This window comes from Coccinella septempunctata, chromosome 1 (genome assembly GCF_907165205.1).
Source record: "Coccinella septempunctata chromosome 1, icCocSept1.1, whole genome shotgun sequence".
Taxonomy (NCBI): domain Eukaryota; kingdom Metazoa; phylum Arthropoda; class Insecta; order Coleoptera; family Coccinellidae; genus Coccinella; species Coccinella septempunctata.
This window is the reverse complement of record NC_058189.1, coordinates 44,689,389-44,703,933: the sequence shown is the minus strand read 5'-3', so window position 1 is coordinate 44,703,933 and position 14,545 is coordinate 44,689,389. Positions and strand designations below refer to the sequence as shown.

Genomic DNA, 14,545 nt, shown 5'->3' with positions numbered 1-14,545 from the left:
TGAAGGAAAACAATCAGATTAGATTGAACAAAAAAGATATTTCTTTTCTTATATTATAATAAAGCATTCAATACTTTCTGTGCGGTATATCCAGGTAAACTATACAAAAATAGTAAGATAAGTGCAAACAATGCAAAAAAGAAAAGTCCCTTCACTATCGATTTCTTGTAACTTTGCCATATTATATATTTCAAGGATTTCAAAGGATTGGTGAACCACATGAAGGATGTTTCTGGTCGACTGAAAAAAATTTCACATTAAAAATCTATGTGAGAAGATGTTGAAGATGAGAATGTTTTATTGAAAACAATAGCATTGCAAAGGCATTATCATTCTGTTATCATAGAATCATGGATTTGTTATAATGTGAAAGCAACAATTTTGGACACTAAAATCTTGTAAGAGAAGTCCAATGTCTTCACTAGTTGGTTATTCATAGTAATGATTATAAAATTTGATAATTATTATGATTTATTTTCCACAAAAATTGTGATATATATATATGGACAATTCTCAAGCAGCATTTTTTTTATTTCCACCTCTCCACTTCTGTGACGTCGAACATAGTAGAACCCAGAAAATTTGAAATACTCATTTATTTTTTCTAGCTTTTTCATGTTCATCACCATGTCTTGAAACTTACCTACATAGGTGGGTACTATTCCTTCCATGAATAATAGAGGAATTATTTAAGTTATACCTTATTATACCTATGGCTGAAATCTGGCAGCAAGGAATGACGAATGAAGAATGCTAATTTTTTTTGCCTTTTATCTTCAGAAATAGGAGAATTTAACATACTATTTACATAAAATCTTCTCCTTCTCAGAACTGAATTTATTATAATACATTTTGTCGAATTGAAATAACCGACATTGGTCGGTAAGCCATCTGATTTGTTTATTCTCACAACTGACGTGAAAACTGAAAATTTCGTTCATCACAAGGTACTTCAATAAGCAATTGAAAACCTTAAAAAACAAAAGATTCGGCAACAATGACCGTATAAATAAAAAGCAAATACCTTACTGACACATTTGAGTATTCAACATACTCCCTGCTGACGCTCAAACCATTGTAGGTGGATATCTATTTCAATGTCATCAAAATATTATATTTTCTTTGTATACCTACATGAATTCCGACCCTTCTTCGAAAAAAACAAGCTAATTTGGTACAATATTCCACATCTTTGAGGCGGAAGGAAGTTTGGCGGTTCAGCTAGGAGTGCGAATCGTTAATTGCCTTCCTTCGATCTCCATTCTCATATTTATTTTCTTGGTAACTGTTCATATGAAATGATGTGCAAGCATGAAATGAATTATAATTTTATTTTATGAATTCAATGAAATTATCTTACAGAGCCATGAAATTTACAGTTTTATATAATATACAACAATGAAAACAGTGTTTTGTACTTATTAAATGAAAATGAGCAGAACTAAGCACCCATAATTCGTTTCACAGAATAACCGGGAATTGCATAGAAGAAGAGCAAAATCATTATTGCTATTCCGGTTATGATGAGAAACTTTAAGATTTTCCATTTATAATTGTGCCATAAGACATATCGCATAGACTTCAGAGGATTCATGAACCACACGAAGGAGGCGTCCGGCCGGCTAAAAATGGAAATAGTTTTTAGTTTTGTTAGTCAAGCGGAAGCTGAATATGAAAATTTTTGTATAATACAATAAAATCACAGTATTTGTTATAACACAAAATATCTCCTGAAAGGGAAATTGAGATGTCTAAAAACATGGTGTACGCACTCATCGTCAATTTTTGAATGCAATGACATTCGAGCAAATCGAGAATGATGTCATTTTCTTCGTTCTATCCTTGTTTCATCAAAGAATGAAAATGATATTATCCCGTTTTATTTTGTTCTGCCCATTTTGTCAGCTGATAACGAATATTTGTGATGTATACTTTAATTTTCGTTGTAAAAACAAATATGCAGATATTTCAACACTGTCGAAGGAGTATCTACTATTCTACTTCAAGAAACTTTCTGTTGACAAATTATATTCACGAGGAGGGTAAATTCAATATGATCTCGATGAAACACAGTTGATTGGCGGAATATCTACTAAATAATATAATATTTAGTAGACGGAAACGAAGTTTTCACTTTAATCGTGAAGAATATTTGAAAAACAGACTCAAATAGATTCATGTAGGTATCTATCAATACATCTTCTTCTTCTACGTGCGATGCCCCACTGGACTGAACTGAGGCCTAGTGACCCATTGTTCATACGTAGTTGGAGAGATTCAAACCTTGAGACACGCTGTAAAAAACGCCAAAAGTCGACAGAGAGGAGTCCCTCCCATCATAGGAATCGTGGGTGTTGTGTTTCCTAGGTGTGTCATCCTTAACTCGTCAAGGTTGCAGCTTGCAGCAGCTGAACAGAATATGTTCAACCGTTTCATCAGTGCTCCTGCACCAGCCAGTCACACGTTTAAGTGTTTTTTAAACAAATGGCTTGTCATTGCTCCAGTCAACAGGCTCAGCTTTTTCCTCTCAAGAGCCAGGAGTTTTTTGACCTAAGACAGAAAGGACGGTATCTCAATGAGATGCCTCGACTGCCTGAGACCACTTCCCGTACTCCATTCCAAGGAAAATTTCCTGTCTAGCCATCTATTAAAGAAGTTCTTGACAGATGTACGACAGATGGGCAGCGCCAGTCCCGGACCAACAAAAGCTGAGCAGGCTACCCGCTTTGCAAGTATGTAAGGATGCCTTCTCTCGTGTGCCGGACACCAGAGAACTTTAACAATGTTACCAGAGCCCAGCTCTCGCAGAGCCTCCCTGCATTCCTCTACTAGGTGTGAGTTAACCCTTTGCTCAGAAGGAATGAGTACCCTCTGCGGGTATTCTCCCGTGTACATGCCAAATTAGCACACAGTAGGAGGATGGACAGGTTGAAATGAGGTCCCACAATTCCTATTTTAATTCCTGTGGGCATCACAAAGCCATCGGTGAACCAAGTGGGACCCTCAGGCACGAAGAGCCTGTTTGGTGTTGACTATAGGTCTCTGTCAGGAACAATAGGGTCTCTTCTATGGAGAAGGGATGCGTTGGCATCCTCCACCATCCTTCCATCCAGAGCCCTCGAGTACCCCCTGAACAGTCCTCTATCGCACCAAACTCTAAGAGCTGTCTTCATAGCCACCTCTGTAACTACAAGATGTAAAGGAGGTAAACCCATCAGACACTCCATAGCTGCCGTACTGTAGGGGTGAATCTCAGAGCGCCTTCTTAATACATGCTCACAATTCACATTACGTATTTCCAATACAGTTCCTTTCAACTTTGATGAAGTATTGCTGAAGTTGTTTTAAAACTGTTAGCTGTATATATCCCTTCCGACTTTTAATCTGATATTTGGTTTTGCTTCTAATTCCTACAGCGAAGGGTGATAGTTTAACAACACCGAATTCTTAGCTGTAGGCCTTGATTGTCCATACGGAAAACCGAACATGTTGAAGAAATTAAAGTTCTACACTTTTTCTCGAGACTAATACATTTTCACACACCAATAATCGCTTATAAATATAGCATATTCACAAGTCGTAGGAATGTATTCAAATCTTTTTCAAATATCGATTAACAATAAGCTGACAATTTCTGAACAGCGCTACCTACAGTGGAAAAAACGAAACTTATCCCTTATTTTCAAAAATGAAATCTAATCAGTGCATACACCATGTTCTTAGATATCTTATTCAAACCCTAATTATAGGCGAATAAAAACCTATAGTATAATAACTTACTTCGGTTTATCCAAGGGCTCCGGTTCATTTCTGGCCGGTCCAACAGGAGCTTTTTCAGCTTCTTCCGCTGTGACGAGATGGAATTCAGCCTCGACTTTTCCCGTCAGCTCCATTTCGTCGTTATCTTCCTTTTTAACGAAGAACGGCCACCAGCCTTTGATCCTTCTTTGCTTGAAAATATTCACCATGGGAACTGAGCCATCATTTTTCAGGATATCAAGGGTACACAGTTTTGCCGATTTTGCGCCTCTGGGGAACTTGTTCAAGTCCAATGTTATATTACCTGTTAGATAAAAATGTTATGGTATTCAGAATATTCGATGTGAAATAAAATGATCGAGATACTCTGAATTATTTAATGCTTGTCGAAATATTAGATGTATAGGTATATCCAATATACCAGAATGCCTTGAAATAATTATAATAGTTCATCAATGCGCCAAACTCTACCTACTTTTAGGGTTACTTGGGGTTTGTGCGCTCAAACTTAGGTTTTTGAAGTATATATTTTTTGTTCATCTTTCATTCTGATGAGTAGGTTCAAGAATAGTACACTCGTTCATTAACAAAGGTTCTATTTTGCTGTAATGCTTATTAAAAAATTACTAACTTTTTCAAAGATGTAACAAAATACCTACTTCAAAAGATGATCATTTTATCTCTGATTTTATATTACTTAATCGGGAGAAGTGAGAAAAACAAACTTTTTTTGACGCTCTTTTCAAGTCTTCGAAATTTGGAAAACCTCGTGAAGAAAAACTTCGATGGCATTTCTACTATTAAGTAGAATTTGGCCGTTTTTGAAAAATGTTTTGTTTAATTGCTTTTTTTAAATAATGTTCATAATTGTTCCAAATAGGATGAAATCCATCTGATTATTCCCAGTTATTTTATTGAAACTTTCGAAAATCCATTCTGAATTGAGTAGGTACATACAGGACGTTTATGTTTTTTCCTCAAATTTATAGTAAATACGAGTATGTAAATACGAAAGGAACAATGGGTGACTATAAACTGAAGGGTACACGGAAAAAACCATCAATGTCAATATTTGTCCGAAAATGAATTAGACACACAATTCAATTCAGAATGAAGGGAAGTATCTTATGGTGCCTTAAAGGCTGTGACTAGAGTCCCGACTCGGGATCCTTGTTCAGTCCCGACAATTGTAAAAGGGTTTTGAGGTTATGTTCGCGAATCGTATAATATTATTTATGAATAGTTGCGACAAAATTCAAGAAGTGATTCCTTATCAAAAAATAGTGTGGGCTTTTTCTGAATCAAGATTGAAAATACGGGAGAAAATACTATTTTGGAATTTGAGAATGGAAAGTGGAGCAAGGTATGCAATTCTGACTGGTGAGAATGTTGAGAATTGCTTAGGCTTAGTGTAAATTCAGAAGTGAACCTCTTCCTTACGGCCATTCTTGACTAAAAAAATGTGATCGAGAAAGAAGCTGCCAAATATATTTGTGAAATGTATGATATTTTATACGAAATAATGATACAATGCTGCGGCTCCTCAATAAAATGTATTTTTATTTTAAGTGTATGAAAATTTAGCCAAAAAGGTAAAGGTAGTGGTTCTGTTTAAAATGTTCACCTTAGATTGCTCTCTTTTCTCTTTATAAATGAGATGATTTGAAAATAAAATATACTAACATATTTATCTACAACTACATGCACGATTGAAATATGAATCATTGTTTCTATTTGACTGGGTATAAGCTTATGATTTGAACTGAAAATTGAGTTTTTCGCTACTCCTTTCACTGCTTAATAAATTCCATTGCACCAGTGCCGTGCATCGTTGAATTCGGGACCGAATATCAGTCCCGAATTTAATGACGTCACTCGGGAATGGTCACGAGACCCGAGTCGGGACTCTAGTCACAGCCTATATTAAAACAGCAAAACAGGCATGAAACTAGTTCAGTTATACGTTAAATCACTTCCGAAGATTTACCCTACATGGAAAGAACTAACGATGTCGATCAATACACTAAAAGAAAAATCTAAGTCATTTCATGTGATGCACTCATTTCATTTATAATAATATCAATAATGATCAGTTCGAGAACAATAATATTCAATTTGTCATATTTCAAATAATATGAACGGATTTTGGAGTTAAAAACGCGTTTCTCTCAACTGAAAGGAAAATTGACATCGATGGTTGATTCCCTGTACCCTGTACCCTTCAACTAACTATATAAGTTAGTAAGTAAAAAAAAGAAACCAATCTATTTAATAATTAATTAGTAGTTTCAAAAGAACTATTGATTCATTATTGTATTATTAAGTCAATTTTTGATTACAGTTCTTAACAACTTCACTTTTGAATTGAAAATTTGTGCGGTAAAACTATCTGAGCAAGAATGTGGAGCACACGTTTCGAAATGTCGATATGCTTTTTCGTGATATAATCGTTTCACAATTATCGGTACCCTCTATTATTCGCCTCTTGAGAATTTCCGTTTCCCAATGAAACACCCCATATCTAGTCTTTTGAATGTCAGCAATACATATTATGAATACAGACGAAGTGGATAATTGGTATCGAATGAACAAGTTTACCTAGGAAATCGTCGGCAGAGAAATGATCGGCATCCCAAACTTGAAGTTCTAGCCGTGCAGGTATTTTACTCTCAGTTTCATCCCACGAGAACATTGATTCCTTCTTGGTGATGACAATTTTCTGTTCTGCATCTAAATATTCGAAGGGGAAAATAAACCTCCAATTGAAGTTACCCTCTCCCGTCAATGAGCGATAATGTATATCCGTAGATTGGCAATCTTCTTGTCCTTTTAACCATCTGTAAGACAAAACAATGACCGTGAATTTCACAAGGTACAAGATAAAAAATAATGTAAATAATGAGCTAGTCTTCATACAATATAAAGGGTTTCCTTTATATTGCCAAAAGCTCTGTTGACATCGCCATCGAATAAATTTGTCCTGACATAATGAAAATTCGATATTTTATTGAAAAGAACCATTTGATCTTACCGAAAACGACCTACAGAATATGCATTTCAGCATTTCTGTGAAACATGGATAAAAAAATGATTACTTGATAAAAACTTGCTTCACGATGAAGAAAAAAAAAACGTTTCTAGAAATTTTATAAGTTTATATAACAAAAAAAAAAAAAAAAAATAATTTAGATGGTCAAAAAAATCAATATCCTCAACATTTGACGAGGAATTTATGTTCAGGGAATTATGCACATGAGCACCAGAGCAGGCTAAATCCCTCCAACACCAAATCAGAACATTTCAGTCATTCAGTCTAATGAGCTGTGAGTAATGTTTTTATTGTTCATATTATTCCTTTTCCAAGTAAGTTATTATTGATTCAAGCCATATTCTAGACAAAAATGGATTCTTTTCATCTTATCAAAATGCATCTGGTTGAAATTTTATAGTATCTTCACAGACAAAAAACTCAGCGGTTGATCAGATGTGTGTTCTTTACAAAGAAAAATTCTACAACGTTAATATTTCCCACCCTACTCTCAGATCTTTCAAAAGGGGACTGAATAAAATCCTAAGGCTGTGAACTCTTATCCTGTGCGTGAATTTTTGTTATCGAAACTACCAGGCTTAGCTAGGATAGGGTCGAAACGAATAAGTGCTCATATTTTGCGACGAAAAAGTGCGGGAAATTTGGTTGAGTAGTGTAGTGAATGAAAGAATCCGTCGATTTTGTGCGTGGAAAGTCTGTGGCTCGAAAAAGTTCTCCGTCAGCATCATCCGTCGAACAACGATCGCAAAAATAGATAGAAAGTTCCAATTTTGTTTTGGTTTTATTTTCTCGCATTTGGAGTTCAGAGAAAACGCGAATAAAGTTCAGAGACCTGGAAGCTGGTTCGAATTCATTGATTATATTTTTATTGTTCTTGTGCGCTAAGTTGGGAAGTAAAACTAAACCCAAGATTTTATTGAGGAAAAACACTGTTTATTGTTTTGCGCTCCTTGAATGAAATGAAATGAAATGATTTATTGATCCTCTTTGACACAGAGTGTATAGGACAAGTCCAAAAAAAAAAGAAAAATACAATAAATACGATTAAAAAATCAAATTTACGATCTACAATAAGTTCCTGTCAATCATATACTCCTCTACACTATAGTAAGCTTTCTTTACAAACATTCTTTGAGCATTTTCCCATACTTTCGTCTATTCAGTGCCCTCACTCTCTGTGGTAAATGATTATAGAGTATTATGCCTTTATACATAATGGATGACTCAAATTTAGTGGTTTTATGCACTGGAATAGAGAGAGTGTCAGTATTGTTGGTGGAATAATTGTGAAAATATGATAGTTTGGTAAATCTTTCTATATTATCCTTCATATAAATCAAAGCTCTATACATATACAGGGTGTCCCAAAACTAGTGAATCAAACGTCACACCACGATAGAGTAGATCAAATACTATCGAATGACTCCTACATTAGTTGAGCGAAAATGTACCGTTTCTGAAAAAACCTAACCTAAAGTTGCCGACTTTCGAACTATTTTTTCAATCACAAGGCCAATTTGTGATTAAGGATAGCGTTTTTCTCCCACGTTCTCACCCCTATAGAGGGGGATTATTCTGAGTAATAAAATTCATGTAGAAAAAACAATTGTTTTAATTTACATTTACTTAGGTTATCGAGTAACTACTTGAAATAATTTCAATTAGGGGAGATAAAACAATAATCTTAGTTCAATATAATTTAAAATCGCTATCATTTTTCGCAAACTGGCCTGTGATTAAGAAAAATAGTTCGAAAATCGGCAACTTTAGGTATTTTAATAAAATTCTGATTATTTTGGAAACGGTATATTTTCGTTGAACTAATGTTGGTATCATTATTCGATGATATTTGGTCTACTCTATCGTGGTGTGACGACACCACGATAGTTTTGGGACACCCTGTATACATAAGGTGCAGTAAGAATGTTGTTCTCTTTGAAAATTGGTCGGCAGGAAGTGCGTAGGTGTATGCCAAAAATCATGAGCAATATACGTTTTTGGGAAACTAGAACTCTGTTAAAATCAATAGAATCACCCCAGATCAGAATGCAATAATCTATATGGCTATTTTGGCTATACACCAAGCTCTCGACCAAGCCATAGTAGAGATTTATCAAAACTTCAAGAGGAAGTGAGTTCTTCAAACGGTATAAGATATAAAATGATGAGCTCATGAGTTTTAAGAAATTGAACACTTGAGTTGGTCGTCATTGACCATACTAGAGAAAGCATAGATGTTCTGATTTTTCAATAGATTTAGTTTTTGAATTTATACATGAGTTTCATTTGAACTTTCTCCCCAGAAAAATAGTGAAATCAACTTCAAGACCTGTCCTTCGCGTTACGGGCCGAATCCATATTTTTCCCCTTCAGAGGGCATTCGATTTTTGTGTTTTAACATCTTAAAAATAATGATCTCTTGTGGAAAGCTGGTCTTCCACTGATAAAGATGCGGGGTGCATTATTACACTATTATGTATATTGTATATTCTCTTGATTAAGTATCTTACTTTTTGTAATATTTCTATTGTTGTATTCAGAAGTGAATAAATCAGATTCAAGAGTATCAAGCTTCTGCCTTCCCTATTATCTTCTGATATGACAAACACTAACTGTAGAATATGAATATATTGAGTTATAACAGTCACGTTGCATAGGACAACCATTTCTCATATTTAAGTGTTCAATATACGTTCAGCAACCACGTTATACGTATAGTCCATTCAAGAATTATTGACATCCCAGTAGGACTTAGTCCAGACGCTGCTTAATCTGGGCACAAAATTTCTCCAATAATTTCTGTAGTTTCAATATCACAAATGGAATATCTAATATATAAAATTCTCGTGTCATAGTTTTCGTTACCATACTCCTCCGAAACGGCTTGACCGATTTTGATGAAATTTTTTGTGCTTATCCGGTATCTATGAGAATCGGCCAACATCTATTTTTCATCCCCCTAAATGTTAGGGGTAGTCCACCCCTAAATTTTTTTTTGTATTTTTTAGACAAAATTTTTAATTTCTATTTTTTTATGATACAACATACAAAAATACATACAATCCTCAATTTTCACCCTTCTACGATCAACCCTTATTTTTTAATAGCCATTTTAGTAATTTAATCATTAGGAAATTATTTATATGGCAAAACAACGTTTGCCGGGTCAGCTATCTATGAGAATCGGCCAACATCTATTTTTCATCCCCCTAAATGTTAGGGGTAGTCCACCCCTAAATTTTTTTTTGTATTTTTTAGACAAAATTTTTAATTTCCATTTTTTTATGATACAACATACAAAAATACATACAACCCTCAATTTTCACCCTTCTACGATCAACCCTTATTTTTTAATAGCCATTTTAGTAATTTAATCATTAGGAAATTATTTATATGGCAAAACAACGTTTGCCGGGTCAGCTATCTATGAGAATCGGCCAACATCTATTTTTCATCCCCCTAAATGTTAGGGGTAGTCCACCCCAAAATTTTTTTTTTATTTTTTAGACAAAATTTTTAATTTCTATTTTTTTATGATACAACATGGAAATTATTTATATGGCAAAACAACGTTTGCCGGGTCAGCTAGTATTAATATAAATTAGAATTCAGAGCAAATTAATCACCATTCAAAATTGATACAATTATGTCCGCAATCACGAACTCACATTCGATTTCCCATAGCCACCCGAAATGTCAATAATTCTTGTATGGACAATACATCGAACTCATAACCTACCCCTTCACATATATATCTGACATCTTTTCTCCTGTAAAGAAGGCATCATCCTCCAAAACTACCTCGTCTGTGTTCCATATGATGACACGAAGTTCATAACTGCACGGTTTACGCGGAGATATCTCCACTGGCGGTCCGGGCAGCGGCATGTCCTTCGGAAACATGTCCACCCACATTTCCAACTTTCCCTGTTCGATTCCGGGTTTCTCAGGGTTGTAGAGCGGTCGAGTCTCGACGTGCTCCGGGACCAAAGGGCAACCGATCTGTTGAATTATGAACGAGGCAATTAATTCCGCTGAATAAATCTTAATTATTGGTGCCGATGAATTTTGATGGGGACTTTTGGATTCATTCTGGGGCGCGGAATCGCATTCGAATTCTAAATGTCAATTTTTCAAGCAGACTACTAATATGAAAAAATTTATATTTTAATTTTAATTTTTTTTTAAATTAATCTCCTTCCCTGGGCTTCAAATCTTTTTCGCATTTATTATAAAAGTTGTAGAGCATAACATTTTCTACAAATTTTGGCCCAAGCAATTTTTTCTACGATCAAACGTTTTTGAGATATATGGCGATTAATGCAAGGTGTTCAGCGATACATGTTGAAGAGAAAATGCACTCGTTGGAAAATAGTACATTCTAAGGTTCAGTCACAGACAACACTAAAATTTTCGTGACTAATTTCGAAATTGTCATCATAGAAATACCTTGTCATTTTGACAATTGGATGAATGTAGATTAGACTGGGATTCTACATTGACCTTGTCCTTTCGCATGTGTGGCTAAGCTTCTCGCCCTATTCGCCCTCTAACTCGAGAACGGTTAAGAGTATGTAAAATTGCTTCAGACAAAAGTTGTGTAGAAATTTATTATCTACAACTTTCATGATGAATACAAAAACGATTAGAGGTACAGGGAGGGAAATATTCGAAAATCGAAATTATCATCTTCAAAGTGTCAGATTAAGAAAACACCCCCTGATTAGTGTCAGATTAATGGGTCAACACGTCTACAATACCCAGATTAACCATCTGTGTGAAAATCTCACACGCTCGAGTATGAACAAATAACGATTTTTTTACATTTTAAAAGGACCGCTGTGACCTTACGTCACGTCCAAATTGTCAGTCCCTTGAAAAGTAGCTTCCTTTGAGTCCAATTAACATATCCTCCAAAAATCTGACACGCTGGAAAAAAAATTTTTTTTCGCCATTTTCAACTCTTCCGTACGGCTAGTACGGCTTCCCGCGCAAACTGTCAGATTAACATGAATTCATTATCAAAGACACGTAGGGCATATACAGTATTCTAATCTGACACGCTCGAGTATGTACACCTGACGATTTTTTTTTATATCTTTGAGACCCTGCAGACGCTTTCCCCACCGCTGAAAATGCATACATCATAGAACCTTTTTTTCTTTCAACCATCTAATCTTCAAAATCCACTAGGTCTCCACGACGCTCGAGTAAATCCCGATATAGCATCGTCGGCTCCCCGACTAAAATAATCTCTGCCGTTTTCTTGCCAAAATTTGCCATATAATTCTTCAGAGAATTCTCGGCTGTTACAAACGGGCTTAACTAACAAACTGACGGCTTTCTTCTATGGCCCACTCTAGGTATATGGAGTGGGCCATTGAACACAAAACAGCGGCTCTGTAGGTCGGCAGAACTGAATATACAGGATGTCTCGGGAAGAATGCGACAAACGGATACTATGAATTAATGCTATCAGGCTGGACTCTTATAAAGTACACCTCCTACCCGGAGGTGTACTTTTTCAGAATTCAATAATTGTCTGCATGCCGTTAACATATTCATTGATATTATAAACAACGTTGGTTTTTCCCCAACTCCACAAAGCTTGTGTTTGAACTTTGGATTTGTACTGAAATATCAGTGAGTCCATTAATTGGCTCTTGGATTATAAATAACCCTTCTTATATCGTTAAAGAGTTTGTATTCGCACCAAGAATAGGGTCACTGGGATAAAAATCGAGGGTATCAAACAACTTTGGTATGAGATTTATACAAACCTCTGCAAGATGGTGGAATTTATTGAGTATGTTCAGGGCGATTTGCTCATCGACATTTTTGCCACAACCGTTCTCGTAATCCTCCGTTTGAAGAGTGAACACTTGGCGGCATAGCTTGACTTGTCCATTTCCATAAATTGGAGGATCAATTTTCGCATCTTTACAGAGTTTGGCCAGTATTTGGGTTGGTTTCATTGGATCCCGCCATGCGTTATGTCCTGTTCTATAAAGGGAAGAGAAGATATTCAGCTAAGATTAACAAAAAACGCAAATAACAGAAAAAATGAGGAAAGCCTTGAAATGAAGTTGTGTGTTTGTACGCGCTTTATACTACCATTACAGGTTTGCCACTACTCCATATATGGTGTAATATTCCCTATAATTTCTAAAAATATTGGAAAAATAGATATATGACCTGTTTAGGGATCATTTTAGTGTTCCGATACAGGTTCCCATCTGACAGATTACAGACAAATTTTGTGGTGAAAATAAGCAAATGATAAATCAAAGCAATGTAGAATTCGTTGAGTAATCTGATTATGAATAAAAAAGCTGGGTGTTTCATTTAAAAAACGACAGTAGGTATCATTTCCGGTGAAACCGGAAGTCGAACGAAGTTTTTTTCAAGAATTCATCTCTCCCAACAAAGCCTTACTGAAAAATTTCTTTGAAATATTTTAACCAACGGTCTTCGTGAATCACCCTGTATGCAGGATAAGTTATTGTGACATCGCAGTGGGATCTGAATATCGAAATAAACGAGCATATACAAGGTGATTCATTGGTAAATGGGTGGAAGCTGAGGGTTGATAGAGGACATTGAGGTTTGTGGTGAGTCAGGATAACCTTATTTTAAGGGTCCATCTCTCTTTTTAATCAAGAGTGTTTTATTGATTTTGTCAATTTCTTTATTTTTCCATATTTTCAACTCACCCTATATAGTTTGATGATATTTGGTACGTTTATTGTCCGCAACTACTAGTTTATACTGACGCAGTAACTGAATTTTTTTCAGGTCTGGCCTAGGAAAAACTGTTAAATAAGATTCAACTCAAAAAACACCCTTTATATCGAAATTCTTTACATTTGATATGATATTCGAAAAAAATGAGAAAAATCTGAAGGAACAAGGTATTATTAAGTTTATGCCTGATAACAATATAGTTCATCACACATACCAGCCAAAAGAAGAGCGCGCTTATAGAATAGTGATAAAACACCTTCATCACTCAACAGATCCCAACGTAATCAAGAACGAATTACCAAACAAAGGACACCAAGTCAGGAATATAATTAATGGAAGGCGTAGACAGACGAAAGAACCACTAAATCTCTTCTTTGTAGACTTATAACCAGCCACTAACAACAAAGATATATATGCACTAAAGTACCTCCACAACATAGCCATACAAATTGAACCCCCAATTAGAACAAAAGGAATCACACAATGCATGAGGTGCCAGCAATATGGGCACTCAAAAACTTATTGCAACAGACCGTTCGTCTGTGTTAAATGCGGAGGACCACACAACACTGCCACTTGCAGAAAAAGCAAAGAAACGCCAGCAACATGTGCTTTATGTGGAGGAGATCACCCAGCAAGTTACAAGGGGTGCGAATTCTATCACAAACTACTGAAAACTAACCGTAATGCTAATAATAGACAGAATATACAACCGAACAGGAGGACACACAACAATGAACAAACAACGTTCTCAACACAAACACAACATACATCACCCCCCATAGATAATCAGCAATATCCAAAATTACAATCTCGCCAGGAAGAAACAACATTCCCACATCACTACCAGCAAACAACAAGAAGTTATACCACTGCAGTTAAAACAAAAAATCAAGAACAACCAAATGATCTCACAAATGTAATGAACAAATTTCTAGAAGAGTTTAAAACAATGTTTCAACAATTAATTCAACAGAACACCATGATGATGAA

At 35.4% G+C, this 14,545-nt stretch overlaps 1 protein-coding gene across 1 annotated transcript in view; it reads right to left on the bottom strand.

Moving 5' to 3' along the window:
* Positions 1 to 1,216: 1,216 nt before the first annotated feature.
* LOC123322588 (otoferlin-like) overlaps positions 1,217 to 14,545 on the bottom strand; it is a 229,341-nt gene continuing 216,012 nt past the window's right edge. The window contains exons 27-31 of the mRNA XM_044910534.1: positions 12,589 to 12,811; positions 10,548 to 10,810; positions 6,358 to 6,596; positions 3,781 to 4,063; positions 1,217 to 1,622 (exon numbers count right to left, since the gene is read on the bottom strand). Coding sequence (XP_044766469.1) covers positions 1,442 to 1,622; positions 3,781 to 4,063; positions 6,358 to 6,596; positions 10,548 to 10,810; positions 12,589 to 12,811 — 1,189 coding nt within the window. The 3' untranslated portion in view covers positions 1,217 to 1,441. The remainder of the gene's footprint in view (positions 1,623 to 3,780; positions 4,064 to 6,357; positions 6,597 to 10,547; positions 10,811 to 12,588; positions 12,812 to 14,545) is intronic.